This window comes from Schistocerca serialis, chromosome 6, assembly GCF_023864345.2.
Source record: "Schistocerca serialis cubense isolate TAMUIC-IGC-003099 chromosome 6, iqSchSeri2.2, whole genome shotgun sequence".
NCBI classification, from domain to species: domain Eukaryota; kingdom Metazoa; phylum Arthropoda; class Insecta; order Orthoptera; family Acrididae; genus Schistocerca; species Schistocerca serialis.
Window position 1 is genome coordinate 609,257,943 of NC_064643.1, and position 17,313 is coordinate 609,275,255.

General features: G+C 40.6%; 1 protein-coding gene across 1 annotated transcript in view; it reads right to left on the bottom strand.

Annotated features, from left to right (window-relative positions):
* LOC126484134 (protein KRI1 homolog) overlaps positions 1-17,113 on the bottom strand; it is a 95,099-nt gene extending 77,986 nt beyond the window's left edge. Inside the window, exon 1 of the mRNA XM_050107514.1 lies at positions 16,887-17,113. Within this exon, the coding sequence (XP_049963471.1) occupies positions 16,887-16,998 (112 nt within the window). The 5' untranslated portion in view covers positions 16,999-17,113. The remainder of the gene's footprint in view (positions 1-16,886) is intronic.
* Between the last annotated feature and the right edge of the window lie 200 nt (positions 17,114-17,313).

Below are 17,313 nucleotides of genomic sequence, written 5' to 3' on the forward strand. Positions count from 1 at the left end.
AATGATGATGACGTCCTCTTGGGTAAAATATTCCGGAGGTAAAATAGTCCCCCATTCGGATCTCCGGGCGGGGACTACTCAAGAGGATGTCGTTATCAGGAGAAAGAAAACTGGCGTTCTACGGATCAGAGCGTGGAATGTCAGATCCCTTAATCGGGCAGGTAGGTTAGAAAATTTAAAAAGGGAAATGGATAGGTTAAAGTTAGATATAGTGGGAATTAGTGAAGTTCGGTGGCAGGAGGAACAAGACTTCTGGTCAGGTGACTACAGGGTTATAAACACAAAATCAAATAGGGGTAATGCAGGAGTAGGTTTAATAATGAATAGGAAAATAGGAATGCGGGTAAGCTACTACAAACAGCATAGTGAACGCATTATTGTGGCCTAGATAGATACGAAACCCACACCTACTACAGTGGTACAAGTTTATATGCCAACTAGCTCTGCAGATGACGAAGAAATTGAAGAAATGTATGATGAAATAAAAGAAATTATTCAGATAGTGAAGGGTGACGAACATTTAATAGTCATGGGTGACCGGAATTCGGTAGTAGGCAAACGGAGAGAAGGAAACGTAGTAGGTGAATATGGATTGGGGCTAAGAAATGAAAGAGGAAGTCGCCTGGTAGAATTTTGCACAGAGCACAACTTAATCATAGCTAACACTTGGTTTAAGAATCATGAAAGAAGGTTGTATACATGGAAGAACCCTGGAGATACTAAAAGGTATCAGATAGATTATATAAGGGTAAGACAGAGATTTAGGAACCAGGTTTTAAATTGTAAGACTTTTCCAGGGGCAGATGTGGACTCTGACCACAATCTATTGGTTACAAACTGTAGATTAAAACTGAAGAAACTGCAAAAAGGTGGGAATTTAAGGAGATGGGACCTGGATAAAGTGAAAGAACCAGAGGTTGTACAGAGTTTCAGGGAGAGCATAAGGGAACAATTGACAGGAATGGGGGAAAAAAATACAGTAGAAGAAGAATGGGTAGCTCTGAGGGATGAAGTAGTGAAGGCAGCAGATTATCAAGTAGGTAAAAAGACGAGGGCTAGTAGAAATCCTTGGGTAACAGAAGAAATATTGAATTTAATTGATGAAAGGAGAAAATATAAAAATGCAGTAAATGAAGCAGGAAAAAAGGAATACAAACGCCTCAAAAAGGAGATCGACAGGAAATGCAAAATGGCTAAGCAGGGATGGCTAGAGGACAAATGTAAGGATGTAGAGGCTTATCTCACTAGGGGTGAGATACATACTGCCTACAGGAAAATTAAAGAGAACTTCAGAGATAAGAGAACCACTTGTATGAACATCAAGAGCTCAGATGGAAACCCAGTTCTAAGCAAAGAAGGGAAAGCAGAAAGGTGGAAGGAGTATATAGAGGGTCTATACAAGGGTCATGTACTTGAGGACAATATTATGGAAATGGAAGAGGATGTAGATGAAGATGAAATGGGAGATACGATACTGCGTGAAGAGTTTGACAGAGCACTGAAGGACCTCAGTCGAAACACGGCCCCGGAGTAGACAACATTCCATTGGAACTACTGACGGCCTTGGGAGAGCCAGTCCTGACAAAACTCTACCATCTGGTGAGCAAGATGTATGAAACAGGCGAAATACCCTCAGACTTCAAGAAGAACATAATCATTCCAATCCCAAAGAAAGCAGGTGTTGACAGATGTGAAAATTACCGAACTATCAGTTTAATAAGTCACAGCTGCAAAATACTAACACAAATTCTTTACAGACGAATGGAAAAACTAGTAGAAGCCGACCTCGGGGAAGATCAGTTTGGTTTCCGTAGAAATACTGGAACACGTGAGGCAATACTGACCTTACGACTTATCTTAGAAGAAAGATTAAGGAAAGGCAAACCTACGTTTCTAGCATTTGTAGACTTAGAGAAAGCTTTTGACAATGTTGACTGGAATACTCTCTTCCAAATCCTAAAGGTGGCAAAGGTAAAATACAGGGAGCGAAGGGCTATTTACAATTTGTACAGAAACCAGATGGCAGTTATAAGAGTCGAGGGACATAAAAGGGAAGCAGTTGTTGGGAAGGGAGTAAGACAGGGTTGTAGCCTCTCCCCGATGTTATTCAATTTGTATATTGAGCAAGCAGTAGAGGAATCAAAAGAAAAATTCGGAGTAGGTATTAAAATCCATGGAGAAGAAATAAAAACTTTGAGGTTCGTCGATGACATTGTAATTCTGTCAGAGACAGCAAAGGACTTGGAAGAGCAGTTGAATGGAATGGATAGCATCTTGAAAGGAGGATATAAGATGAAAATCAACAAAAGCAAAACGAGGATAATGGAATGTAGTCGAATTAAGTCGGGTGATGCTGAGGGAATTAGATTAGGAAATGGGACACTTAAGGTAGTAAAGGAGTTTTGCTATTTGGGAAGCAAAATAACTGATGATGGTCGAAGTAGAGAGGATATAAAATGTAGACTGGCACTGGCAAGGAAAGCGTTTCTGAAGAAGAGAAATTTGTTAACATCGAGTATAGATTTAAGTGTCAGGAAGTCATTTCTGAAAGTATTTGTATGGAGTGTAGCCATGTATGGAAGTGAAACATGGACGATAAATAGTTTGGACAAGAAGAGAATAGAAGCTTTCAAAATGTGGTGCTACAGAAGAATGCTGAAGATTAGATGGGTAGATCACATAACTAATGAGGAGGTGTTGAATAGGATTGGGGAGAAGAGAAGTTTGTGGCACAACTTGACCAGAAGAAGGGATTGGTTGGTAGGACATGTTCTGAGGCATCAAGGGATCACCAATTTAATACTGGAAGGCAGAGTGGAGGGTAAAAATCGTAGAGGGAGACCAAGAGATGAATACAGTAAGCAGATTCAGAAGGATGTAGGTTGCAGTTAGGTACTGGGAGATGAAGAAGCTTGCACAGGATAGAGTAGCATGGAGAGCTGCATCAAACCAGTCTCAGGACTGAAGACCACAACAACAACAACAACAACAAGGCAGAAGTTATAGAAATATGCAAGATAGTTCACGTACTGTAATGCATTTATACTTTTATGGTGAATGACATTGAAGAAAATGAACTGAAGCAGCAGTTCAAGCAAGCTACAAAGTTGCTCACATTATAGTGACAAGTGGCAAGTCATTTTCTGAGGGAACTTCTGTAAAATCGTGCACAATAGCAGTTGCACAATATTCGTTTTCAAGGGAGCTGCAGGCAATTGAAGGAGTTTGCCTTTTGAAGCGAACAGTATCTCACTGAATCCTGGATGTTGCAGCGAAATTAGACACACAACTCAGGAGAAATCCAAGAGCTTTGTCGCATTTTCACTAACACTTGACGAAAGCACAGATATGTGCGACCGATCTCCACTTAAAATGTTCGTGTGTGGTGTCGATACGGAGCTGCATGTAACTCCTGGAGCTGGTACTGCTTGATTACACCTCAACTGGACTCGATATTTTTCAAACTTTTTGTGAATCAGTGAACAATATGAATTTGCCTTGGGATCAGCTCCTTTCTGTAGCTGCAGACAATGCACCACACAAGATAAAGCATCATCAAGGTTTCACTTTTAGTTTAAAACAACCTTGAGAACAAACTCAGGAAAGATATTTTGACTGTTCATTGTTTCACTCACCAAGAGGCACTACATGCTGAAGCAGTGGAAACAGGTGTTAAGATCAAAGTTTTGGTCAAATCTGTGAATTTTGTGCAGCATCACAATGTAAATCATCATCAATTCAAAGGATTCCTGAAAGATATGAAAGCAGGGTATCGCGAAAAACTTTACCAGAGCACATTTCCTTGATTTAGTCACGGAAAAGTTCTTGATGGTTTCTGTGCCATCCATGAGGAAATATCTCTCTTTCTCAAAATTAAAGTGGAAGAAACACGTCTGAAAGATTTAAAAGGGACATCAGGTGTTCTTAGCTGACATAACAATGCATCTGAATAATTTAAATCTGACATTTCAAGGCACAAAGCAGCTAATAGTTGACATGCATGCACAACTCAGAGCATTCATAGAAAAGTTACGCTTGTTTGAGAGGCAGACGGGTGATGGAATTTTAACATTCTTCAATCATCTGGCTCCTTTCAAACTACCTGAAAGTATCAGTTTTGGTCATTATCAAACCAAGCTAAAGTGACTGATCATCTCTTTTTAAACACGATTCAGAGAGCTCACCATTTTTTAAATGGAAATGAAATTGTTCAGCTCTCCTTTCTCAGCTTCACCCAATGATTTGCCAAAATCACTCCAGCTAGCAGTTACTGAGCAGCCAATTTCAATTTTGTGAAAGACAGAAACTACAACACACTTAATTTGTCATGGTAGCATCGTTCATTACATAAAATAAAAAATTTCACAAACTCCACAAAAATGCCTCACTGATCATGTGCATGTTTGGATCTACATAATCTTGTGAGCAGCTTTCCTCAGCAATGAAAAAAATAAAAACCAAAGAATGACCTTTTCTTCAGGACAAGACACTGAAGGCCATTTTCAATACTAATGCTACGAACAGTTTGACTCCCGATATTTCCTCTCCTGATATAAAAAAGTCTAATTTCAGATACCCAATAAATGTGTGCAATTATTTTTAACACACTTATTTCTTATCTGCTTCTTTAACTTCCTATTACCCTGAGGTATCATGTCACTATATCACAGCTGCTAAGAGCAACGTTGGCGAGCTTGTAAGTTGCTGCAGGCAGATCAAAAGGCCTACCATGCCATGTGCTGCTGGGCTATTTGTTGACAGTTAGTCACAATGCTCCACACAGCAGGGAGTGCTCCACAGCTCAGCAAGGCACTCATGAGCTGGAACAGCCTGACAAGGATATTGTGGAGATTGGGTGGGCAATGGAACACCACTTTAGGCAGAGAGATGGGAAGGATCTTGGATGTGATGTCCTTCATTTCAGAGCATGTTGACAGATAATCATAGCCCTGACGAAGGATATGGCTCAACTGTCCAGTCAGGGTGATACTGGATGTCGAAGGGGCCACTTCTTTGTAGCTGGTTCTTGGAGGTGCTGGGAGGATTGGGGATGTGATGGGAAATGGCACGGGAGATCTGTCTCCGAACTAGTTCTGGGGGATAGTGCATGTCTGTGAAGGCCTTGGTACTCTTAAAGACCCCCAGAATACTGGGCGAAGCAGCTGAATGCTGGGTGAGGCAGTTGAATTCTGGGTGAGGCAGGCTCTATAGGAAGGATTTTTTGGTGTGGAAGGAATGATAGCTTCTGAATGAAAGTACTGTTGGTAACTGGTGAGTTTAATGTGGACAGAGGTGTGGATGGAGCCACCAGAGAGAAGGGGGTCAACATCTGTGATGGTGACATGCAGGTTGAGGAGCACCAGGTGAAGCAAATGGGAGAAATGCTGAGGTTGTGAAGGAATGAAGGTAAGATGTCTTGGCCCTGATCACCACTGAACCTAAACCAGACCAGGGGATTGGCGTTTTGGGACACTAGGGAGGTTTCCTCTAGACAGCCCATAAACAGGTTGGCACAGGAGGGTGCTTTGCAGGTTCCCAAGGCTGTGCCATTGATTTGTTTGTACACCTTCCCTTCAAAGGAGAAAGAGCTGTGAGTTAGGATAAAGTTAGTAAGGTGTGTGAGGAATGAGGTAGTGTGTCTGGAGTCTGAAGGATGTTGGGAAAGGTAGTGTGCAACAGTGATAAGAGAATGGACATGACAAACGTCAGTGTATAGGGAAGTGGCATCAACAGTGACAAGTAGGGACCCAGGACATAAAGGGGTGGGGATTTTGAAGAGTTAGCGAAGGAAGTGGTTCATATCTTTGATGTGGGAGGCTAGAATACAGACAATTGGTTGGAGGTGTTGGTCAATGAGGGGCAAAATTCTTTCAATGGGTGTCCAGGATTATAGGGCTTGTGGATTTTGGAGAGCATGTAGAAGGTGGGTGTGTAGGATGTCATAGGAGGAGTGAACTGGATTCATGACAGAGGCTCTGGGAATGGCCTACAGCTTAAACAGGGGTCGGAGGTTATGTTGAACTTCTGGGATGAGATCACTCTGGCAGAGTTTATAGGTGGAGAAGTAAGCCAAAAGCACAGACATTCCACAAGGTAGTTATTGTGATTCAAACCACAGTGATGGAACCCTTGTCTACAGGTAGCATGATTAGATCAGGATTTGTGTTGAGGTTGTGTATGCCTTTTCTTTCTTCTGCTGAAAGGTTGCTGTTCTGAGAAGGGGATCTGGGAAGGATGGTGAGGCCAAGCTGGAGGTACGGAATTCCTGGAAGTTGACCAGGGGATGGTTAGGTGGGAGCAGGAGATCAGACGGAGGATCACTGTTAGATGGTAGTATGAACTGGGAGAGGCAGGGTTCAATGTTGGGATTGGATTGGCTTTGATTGGAAGGACTGGCGGCAACAAAGTGTTTCCACTAAAGGGATCAGGAGAAGGAGAGTAGATTTTTGATAAGTCCAGCATGGTTAAATTTGGTTGTAGGGCTGAAGCTGAAGCTTTTGGATAGGATTGAAACTTTTCTGTGGCTGAGGATTTTAGTAACAACAGTGTTACTGGAATGTTTTGCTCTGGAGTTGGTGGAGTGCTGGTGGGATGTTTTGGGGGATGTCGCGATTTGAAACGGTCATCTAGACAGTGTCTGGCTGCTCTGAGGGGTTGGCAAAGAGGAAAATTCTGGGTACAACAAAAACATCAAAAAATCCCTCCCATCCAGCCTGACCACTCGGGTACAGAATTTATGCAATGACAAAAACTTCCTTGCCCAGTATGCTGTGAATCTCACCAATGCCTTCACATACAGGCACTAACTGCCAGACCTGCTCTCATGGCATTTCCTCTCACACCCCCAGGAACCAGCTAGGAGTGGCGCTTCTTCACCCAGTACCACCCCAGACTGGGACAACTGAAACATATCCTTCGTCACAGCCTTCATTACCTATCATCGTGCCCTGAAATGAGGGTCATCCTACCCAAGATCCTTCCCATCTCCCCCTAAATTGGTGTCCTGTGCCCACCCAACCTCCACAATATCCCAGTCGAGCCCTATGCCAATCGCAATCCCAACCCCTTGCCAGAGGATTCATATCCCTGTAGAAGATGCAGGTCAAGACCTGCCCAATCCTGCCCAACAGCACTTCCTATTCCAGTCTTGCCTCAGGCTTATCCTACCCCACCAGAGACCACACAACTGGTGAAAGAAGCCATGTCATATACCAGGTCTCCTGCATTCATTAGATGGCTTTTTATATTGGTAAGACTGTCAACCAGCTATCCACCACAATGAAGGGCCACGGCCAAACTGTGGACAAGAGAAAAGTTGACCACCCTGTGGCACAACATGCATCTCAACATAACAAGCTTGATATCAATGGCCTGCTTCACTACCCAAGCCATCTGGAACTCCCATTGACCACCAGTCTTTCTCAACTGGTCAGATGGGAGTTATCCTTAAAACACACACTCTGCTCCTCAAATTATCTCAGCCTCAAGCTACAGTAACCTCCTGTTCCCAAACCCTGTAACCAACACTTCCCACCCCCTCTGTCCTATCAACTCCTCCCTATTCTTGTCTCCCACTCTCTGACAACATACCTGCCCATCTTTCTCCTTCCCTGCTCCTCTCCTTTGTCATTTCTCATTTCCCTTGCCCCTCCCAACACTGTGCCTATTGGCAGTCTAGCCCCTGCACACTATGCCAGACAGTGCTCTTCTCCTCCCCATGCATAGCCTGCTGTCCCTTTCCCTTCCCTGTCCCCACCAGATTGCTGTTTCTGGTTTATGTGACAGCTGCAATCTGGTCCGAGCTGCTGGACATCATGTCGTGTGCATGAGGTGTGTTTGCTTCTTTGAATGGAAGTGTGTGTGTGTGTGTGTGTGTGTGTGTGTGTGTGTGTGTGTGTGTGTCCTTTCCTAACAAGGACTTTCCCTTACACTGTTGAAGACTGAAATAATCATTTTCAGACCTCCTTTCTAGGGCTACTACTTAAGATACAGGACAAGAAAATTCCAATATTTCTTGGTGAAAATCCAGTCATCATTGCCAAATAAGTACAAATTCTGGTTGACGTAGTCCAGAACAATCAGGTGCAAAATTTGTTTTACAGGACGTAGCCTGCTTCATAAAATATTGCATTATAATATATTATCTATATTGTAAAAAAAGGTCTTTCAATTAATTCATACCAAAAGTGGCTGGCATGTATCAGTGATAAAGTGATACATATGGGAACTACTCATATAGGCCTATTTGAATTAAGGATATGTTTGGGTGAACAGTTCTATTTATATCACCACACTTACATGGATCTCAGATCTGCATTAACTGATGTCACAACTGTACTTACAGCATAGTGTATTATGGTAAGTTAGTCAGTTTCATGTTCCATGGACCATTTGAATGGTAAGTCAAAATGATGTAGCACGAGTAATTTTATATTCACATCATAAATTAATTTGTAAATATGGCTACATGCTGAACATTTATAAAGTTTTTTGTTCCTTTTTTAAAAAAAATACAGATGTAAGTTAGTAATTCCAACCACCACCTTTCACACATTACAGTAATAGAAAGTAGAAGGATCCGCCAAGGATAAACTTTTTCAGTTTGTTTTCAAATTTTATTTTCATATATAGTCAAGGCTCCAGTTTTAGCCACTACTGCACTTATGGCCAGTTTGACGCAATTAGAGAATTTTTAAGCTTCTTTTGAATACCAGTCAATCTCAAAATAGTTTATTACAAACATAATGAAATGTGCTATCAGTTAGATATATAAGTATTTCTTTGGTTGCTCTTGTTTGGAATCACAATTTTGTGAAAAGTTCTGTGTTGAAGAAGTTGAGTTCCATGGAGTTTTTCTTTCAGCAAGGCATATCTGATTTTTCATATTTGACTTGTTTAAATAAAACGTCAGTAGAAACTTAATGTGTTGGGAGGTATGGATAAGTATTATAGTTTTATTTTTTGCGAGTTAAATATGGTACAACCCATGAACATAGCATCAAACTTCTCTGGCCATTAACATATCCATATTTAGTCTTGGTTACCTGCTAGGGCCATCCTTGTGGTCATACGTAGGGACATATATGGGTACAGTCTTAGCCACTTTTAAAATTTTTTTTACTAAACATCCATTCTAACTAGGCTAATTTTAGTTAAGTAAATTTATTTAAAATATTTCTGGTATTCTTTATATAAAGCTAGACCTGATTAATAGTCTCACCTGAGCATCTCATATTAATTTATCTATCCCTGTAACACAGTAAAATATGCAAAATGAATTGTGAAGATGTAACCTTTTTTAACTCAAGGTTTTTGAGTCAACCTAACAATAAGAGATTTCAGTATTCCCACCACAGTTAAAAATGCATTGGAGGCTATTCTTGAGGGAATGAAGGTTGATACTGCAAGCAAGTTGTGCAGTGCTCCAAGAATATTGAGAAACAAAATTTCTTGCCTATCTACTGGGCACTGTGGCCAACACACTGTCTTAGGAAACAAAAATGCTGATGGATCAGGTTCTGGACTGGACTTTTCCAACACAGAAGATCTCATGTATCTATGCAAAAAAAAAACTCATTAAAGAGGCAGATTTGTGAAGTGCTAAGAGTGCACTGACAAACATCAACCTGAAAAAAAGTGATATCATGGCTTTCTCAACAGACACAAAGTTTTGTCACAAAAAGGTACCAAATGTTAATGGCACTAGAGGTTCTAATACAGTGGAGAAAAATAAGAAATTGGTTGCAGGAAGTATTTGAAACTCTGAATGGTAAGGATATGTTAAACGACCCTAACAGAGTTCTTAATATGGATGAAATCTCTTTCTTCTGGCTCCTGAAGGGGAATTAATTGTAGATTGTTTCTCGGCCAACCAACACAATAGTTTTTACTGATTGTTTTTCTGTTCCACTCAATTGTTGTAACTTTTATTTACTTTATGCATGTTTGTTTTCTTAAATGCTTGTACAAAGAACAAAGCATTTTGTAGCAAATTGATTCTACAGTTACTTAAAGCCGCAGTTTTATTATAATAAGCAGCAGCCAAAAGTGGGGAAATGGCATACCACAGCCACAATTAATGCGGCCAAAATTGGGGAAATATGCCACCTTGTATTCAATTTATTTATTTATTTATTTTTAAAGCTTAGATCATTTGTTCCTACATAATTGTAATGTACAGACTTTTATCTTGAATTGTCCTGAAGACGGGCATACGTGGTGCCTTGAATCTATGTCCATCATGAAGATACTACAATTAAGAAAAATAAATATGATGCACATACGCTAACATAACACAGTAAGGTACAGTACATACAATTGTGATGTCTTCTAACGCAGATCTGAGATACATTTAAGTGTGATGACATAAAAAGAATTATTCACACCAAACATATCCTAAATACAAATATGTAAGTCATTACCACATGTATCATTTTATCAGTGACTCCTTTATTACCTACATTTCGACACATCTACTCCTAACTAATTTTGTTCTTTGTAATAGGTGGTTTGCAAAAATTGGCAAAGTGCAAAATTAGGCAACCAGTAAAAAACAGAAGCTTTGATGTTACACATTAAAAATGTATTTTCTACAATATTTGAGAGCTGCAACACATGATATACCAGCAAAGTTATCTAATCTACTGCTGAAAGAATATATATATATAAACAAAGATGATGTGACTTACCAAACGAAAGCGCTGGCAGGTTGATAGACACACAAACAAACACAAACATACACACAAAATTCAAGCTTTTGCAACAAACTGTTGCCTCATCAGGAAAGAGGGAAGGAGAGGGAAAGATGAAAGGATGTGGGTTTTAAGGGATGACTCCTTACCCTCTCCCTTAAAACCCACATCCTTTCGTCTTTCCCTCTCCTTCCCTCTTTCCTGATGAGGCAACAGTTTGTTGCGAAAGCTTGAATTTTGTGTGTATGTTTGTGTTTGTTTGTGTGTCTATCGACCTGCCAGCGCTTTCGTTTGGTAAGTCACATCATCTTTGTTTTTAGATATATTTTTCCCATGTGGAATGTTTCCCTCTATTATATATGGAAACATTCCACGCGGGAAAAATATCTTTAAATATGTCTGCTTGTATTTGCATATGTGTGGATGGATAAGTGTGTGTGTGTGTGTGCGCGAGTGTATACCCGGCCTTTTTTCCCCCTAAGGTATGTCTTTCCACTCCCGGGATTGGAATGACTCCTTACCCTCTCCCTTAAAGCCCACTTCCTTTCGTCTTTCCCTCTCCTTCCCTCTTTCCTGATGAGGCAACAGTTTGTTGCGAAAGCTTGAATTTAGTGTGTATGTATGTGTCTGTTTGTGTTTCTATCGACCTGCCAGCGCTTTCGTATGGTAAGTCACATCATATATATATATATATATATATATATATATATATATATATATATATATATATAGAGAGAGAGAGAGAGAGAGAGAGAGAGAGAGAGAGGGAAACATTCCACATGGGAAAAATATATCTAAAAACAAAGATGATGTAACTTACCAAACGAAAGCGTTAGTATGTTGATAGAGACACAAACAAACACAAACACAAAATTCAAGCTTTCGCAACCCACGGTTGCTTCATCAGGAAAGAGAGGGAAAGACAAAAGGATGTGGGTTTTGAGGGAGAGGGTAAGGAGTCATTCCAGTCCCGGGAGAGGAAAGACTTACCTTAGGGGGAAAAAAGGACAGGTATACACTCTCGCGCGCGCGCGCCCACACACACACACACACACACACACACACACACACACACACATACACACATATCCATCCGAACATATACAGACACAAACAGGCATATGTAAAGGCAAAGAGTTTGGGCAGAGAAGTCAGTTGAGGCGGAAGTACAGAGGCAAAGATGTTGTTGAATGACAGGTGAGTTATGGGTGGTGGCAACTTGAAATTAGCGGAGATTGAGGCCTGGTGGGTAACAGAAAGAAAGGATATATTGAAGGGCGAGTTCCCATCTCCGCAGTTCTGATAGGTTGGTGTCAGTGGGAAGTATCCAGATAACCCGGACAGTGTAACACTGTGCCAAGATGTACTGGCCATGCACCAAGGCATGTTTAGCCACAGGGTGATCCTCATTACCAACAAACACTGTCTGCCTGTGTCCTTTCATGCGAATGGACAGTTCGTTGCTGCTCATCCCCACATAGAAGGCTTCACAGTGTAGGCATGTCAGTTGGTAAACCACGTGGGTGCTTTCACATGTGGCTCTGCCTTTGATCGTGTACACCTTCCGGGTTACAGGAGGTGGGATGGTGCATGGGACAGGTCTTAAGCCGGGGGCAGTTACAAGGGTAGGAGCCAGAGGGTAGGGAAGGTGGTTTGGGGATTTCATAGGGATGAACCAAGAGGTTACGAAGGTTAGGTGGACAGCGGAAAGACACTCTTGGTGGAGTGGGGAGGATTTCATGAACGATGGATCTCATTTCAGAGCAGGATTTGAGGAAGTCATATCCCTGCTGGAGAGCCACATTCAGAGTCTTAACCAGTCCCAGAAAGTATCCTGACACAAGTGGGGCACTTTTGGGGTTCTTCTGTGGGAGGTTCTGGGTTTGAGGGGATGAGGAAGTGGCTCTAGCTATTTGCTTCTGTACCAGGTCAGGAGGGTAGTTGCGGGATGCGAAAGCTGTTTCCAGGTTATTGGTGTAATGGTTTAGGGATTCAGGACTGGAGCAGATTCGTTTGCCACGAAGACCTAAGCTGTAGGGAAGCGACTGTTTGATATGGAATGGGTGGCAGCTGTCAAAATGGAGGTACTGTTGCTTGTTGGTGCGTTTGATGTGGACGGATGTGTGAAGCTGGCCATTGGACAGATGGAGGTCAATGTCGAGGAAAGTGGCATGGGATTTGGAGTAGGACCAAGTGAATCTGATGGAACCAAAGGAGCTGAGGTTGGAGAGGAAATTCTGGAGTTTTTCTTCACTGTGAGTCCAGATCATGAAGATGTCATCAATAAATCATTTTTCGAAATTTTCCCAAATTTCTCCACCCTTTAACGTGTTTTGGCGGCAACACAACCACCTAACCTTTGTGCACATCATTGTTTACCAAACCAAGTTCACCACAGGATCAACATAGCTCAGCTTTAACCAACACTTTTTCAACTTTTTTCACACCAGATCTCCAGTTGCTTTCTAGTTCACCTTTATCTCTCCCCATATATTTTTATTTTCATTTTCATTTCAGCCTCATGTTACACTTTCCACCTTCTAATACCATGTCACCCTCACAACATCCCCACAACGACCCCAGTAAGAGAAGGAAAAGTAATAGGAGAACAGGGACTGCGGGTAAGGAATGCAAGAGGGAACTGCCTGGTAGAATTCTGTACAGGGCATAACTTAATCATAGTTAACACTTGGTTTAAGAATCATGAAATATAATTGTATACATGGAAGAGGGCTGGAGACACCAGAAGGTCAAAGTGATTATATAATGGGAACACAAAGATTTAGTAACCAGTTTTTAAATTGTAAGACATTTCCAGTGGCAGATGTGGACTCCGACCACAATTTATTGTTTATGAACTACAGATTAAAACTGAAGAAACTGAAAAAAGGTAGGAATTTATGGAGATGATACCTGGATAAACTGAAAGAACCAGAGGTTGTAGAGAGTTACAGAGGGTGCGTTAGGGAATGATTAACAAGAACAGGGGAAAGGAATACAGCAGAAAAAGAATGGGTAGCTTTGAGAAGTGAAATAGTGGAGCCAGCAGAGGATCAAGTAGGTAAAGAGATGAGGGCTAGTATAAATCCTTGGGTAACACAAGAGATACTGAATTTAATTGATGAAAGAGGAAATATACAAATGCAGTAAATGAAGCAGGTGGAAAGGAATACAAATGTCGCAAAGATGAGATCAACAGGCTGTGCAAAATGACTAAGCAGGAATGACTACAGGGCAAAAGTAAGGTTGTACAAGCATAGAAGCACATACCACTAGCAGCAAGATATAGGCCACCTACAGGAAAATTAAAGAGATCTTTGGAGAAAAGAGAACCACTTGCATAATTGTCTAGAGCTCAGAAGGGAGAGCAGAAAGATAAAATGAGTATATAGAAGATCCATTCAGGGGCAATTTACTAGAGGGCAATATTTTGGAAAGGAAGAGGACAGAGATGAAGATGAGATGCAAGATATGATACTGTGTGAAGAATTTGACAGAGCACTGAAAGACCTAAGTCGAAAAAAGACCCCAATAATAGACAACATTCCATTAGCTGACAGCCTTGGGAGCCAACCATGGCAAACCTCTTCCATTTGGGGAGCAGGATGTATGAGATAAGTAAAATATGCCCGGACTTCAAGAAGAACATAGTAACTCCAATTCCAAAAAAAGCAGGTGCTGACAGGTGTAAAAATTACCGTACTATAAGTTTAATAAGTCATGGTTGCAAAATGCGAACATGAATTCATTACATACAAATGGAAAAACTGGTAGAAGACAAACTCAGGGATTATCAAGTCTGGATTCTGTAGAACTGCTGGAACACATGAGGCAATACTGATCCTACGACTTATCTTAGATGACAGGTTAAGGAAAGGCAAACCTATGTTTCTAGCATTTGTAGACTTTTGACAATGTTGACTGGAATACTATCTTTCAAATTCTGAAGGTGGCAGGGGTAAAATACAGGGAGTGAAAGGATATTTACAATTTGCACAGAAACCAGATGGCAGTTATAACAGTCAAGGGGTATGAAAGCTAAGCAGTGATTGAGAAGGGAGTGAGACAGGAATGTAGACTGTCACCCGATGTTAATAGGTCTGTATACTGAGCAAGCAGTAATGGTAAAAAAGAAAAACAATGGAGTAGGAATTAAAATCCATGGAGAAGAAATAAAAACTTGGAGGTGTGCCGATGACATCGTAATTTTGTCAGACACAGCAAAGGACCTAGAAGAGCAATTGAACGGACTGAACAGTTTCTTGAAAGGAGGAAATAAGACGAACATCAACAAAAGCAAAACGAGAATTATGGAATGTAGTCAAATTAAATCAGGTGATGCTGAGGGAACTGGATTAGAGAGTAAGACACTTAAAGTGGTGGATGAGTTTTTCCATCTGAGAAGCAAAATAACTGATGATGGTCAAAGCAGAGAGGATATAAAATGTAGACTGGCAATGGCAAAGAAAGCATTTCTGAAGAAGAGAAAATTGTTAACTCTGAGAATAGATTTAAGTGTCAGGAAGTCTTCTCTGAAAGTATTTGTGTGCACTACAGCTATGTATGAAAGTGAAACTCGGACGATATATAGTTTAGACCAGAAGAGAATAGAAGCTTTCAAAACATGGTGCTATAGAAGAATGCTGAAAATTAGATGGTTGGATCATGTAGCTAATGAGGAGGTACTGAATAAAATTGGGGAGAAGAGGAATTTGTGGCACAACTTGGGTAGAAAAAGCAATCTGTTGGCAGGACACATTCTGAGGCTTCAGGCAATCACCAATTTAGTATTGGAGGGAAGTGTGGAGGGTAAAAATCGTAGGGGGAGACCAAGAGATGAATACACTAAGCACATTCAGAAGGATGTAGGCTGCAGTAGTTACTTGAAGATGAAGAGGCTTGCACAGATTCGAGTAGTTTGGAGAGCTTCATCAAACCAGTCTTTGGACTGAAGACCACAAAACAACAACAACAACAACAACATAGTAACCTTCATATTACATGGTAATTATTTTGCTATCAAGCCGCATTTGCCAATGAAAAATAGGTGCTAAATTTGACAGAGAGTGTAATTTTACTTGTGCTGTAGATGAATCTTTTCGAGTGGCAACAGAATGTGGTGGTGGTTGTAGGGATGTTTAAGGGGGACTAAACAGCTAAGGTCATCAGTCCCCGGCAACAGAATGTAGAGTAGGGTAGCTTAAGTTGTATATTTACTTTTATATAACACTCACTTCCTTATTAAAACTAAAACTGCAAGGCAAATTCAGAAAAGTTTTATTACATAACACACAAATCCCTGGACAAGTATTTTGGCACAACCGTATTATCTACATGTATGCTACCCTACATAGTATGAAGACGAATACAGAGTGGGTAAGTTCGATGCCATAGCTTATCAATTTAATAACTTTTAAAAAAATACAGTGTTGGAGTAATATTTTCTGTATTCTAAGATTGCTACATATAGATCATTTACATGGCTTCTTCCCATGTGTGAGCCAAATAACACCACTATAATAACAATACAGATCCAAGGTTAAAAATTATATGACGTCACTTTAAAGGTGACGGGTGGTAGTGTTCAGCGTTTATTCATCTTTGTATGTGTGTTCATGCCTGACATTAAATTCATGTTCTCTCAACGATGTTTACATGTGATGTGTGAGAAAACAGTACTGAATTAATAACATCAGTCTGTTGTGTTTGGTCATCAAATATCTGTACGCACAAACCCAAAGGTTTTACAGCAAAGCAACCTATGAGTTGGCGCTGTTCCCTTCAATCACTGCATACACAACTGAAACAATATGAAATATTAACTGACAACACAAAAAGTTTTAACACTACATTGCGTCTGATGACGATCTAAGTGACTCCAACGCAGCGACAGAATAACAGTGACCACCTTCCCCCTTTCCACCCAGTAAAAAAATAAAATCTAGCTTCCTTTGTAAATTTTTAAACTGAAATAGCGCAAATGATTATGCAGGTTTTAAACGCGATATTGGTTTAGTACCATCTCCAATATGCATCAGTAAGTTATGTGGTCACAACCTAGAATACCTCAGTTGAAAGGTAGGTACAGTGCCATTTTGTTACTTTTGTAATAAAATAAAACACGTAAACTGCAACTTAATGAAACAGCAGTCGAGAAAATACTTATAAAACAATACAATTTTCAAGTTAGCTCACACTTCTGAAGCTCTTCTTTCTCTCTCCATGTGTTATATCGCTCAGCATACGATTTGTTTACTGTTAAAATATTTTCTGGCTCCGAATCACTTCCACACAGCAGCTCCTTCATGGTGAAACGATATACATTGCCCTACATATGTTATAACACACTCTTCTCACATGTGCACAACAACGCGTGAAATATAAACAACAACATGGTAAATTACTTTCAACCAAAGACATTCCGTACCTATCGCAATACTAGCTCGGCCTCCACAGGCATCAGAAACTTGCACATATTTCTTCCCGCCAATCGACAACAAGAGCACCACCAATATTGAAAATTATAGTAACTGGCCTGTAAATTCTCACTGTCATGCATGCTGTTATAGCTACTGAACCAGTTGTAATGTTTCTGTTTTTCCGTTTATTAGCTATTTCTGGG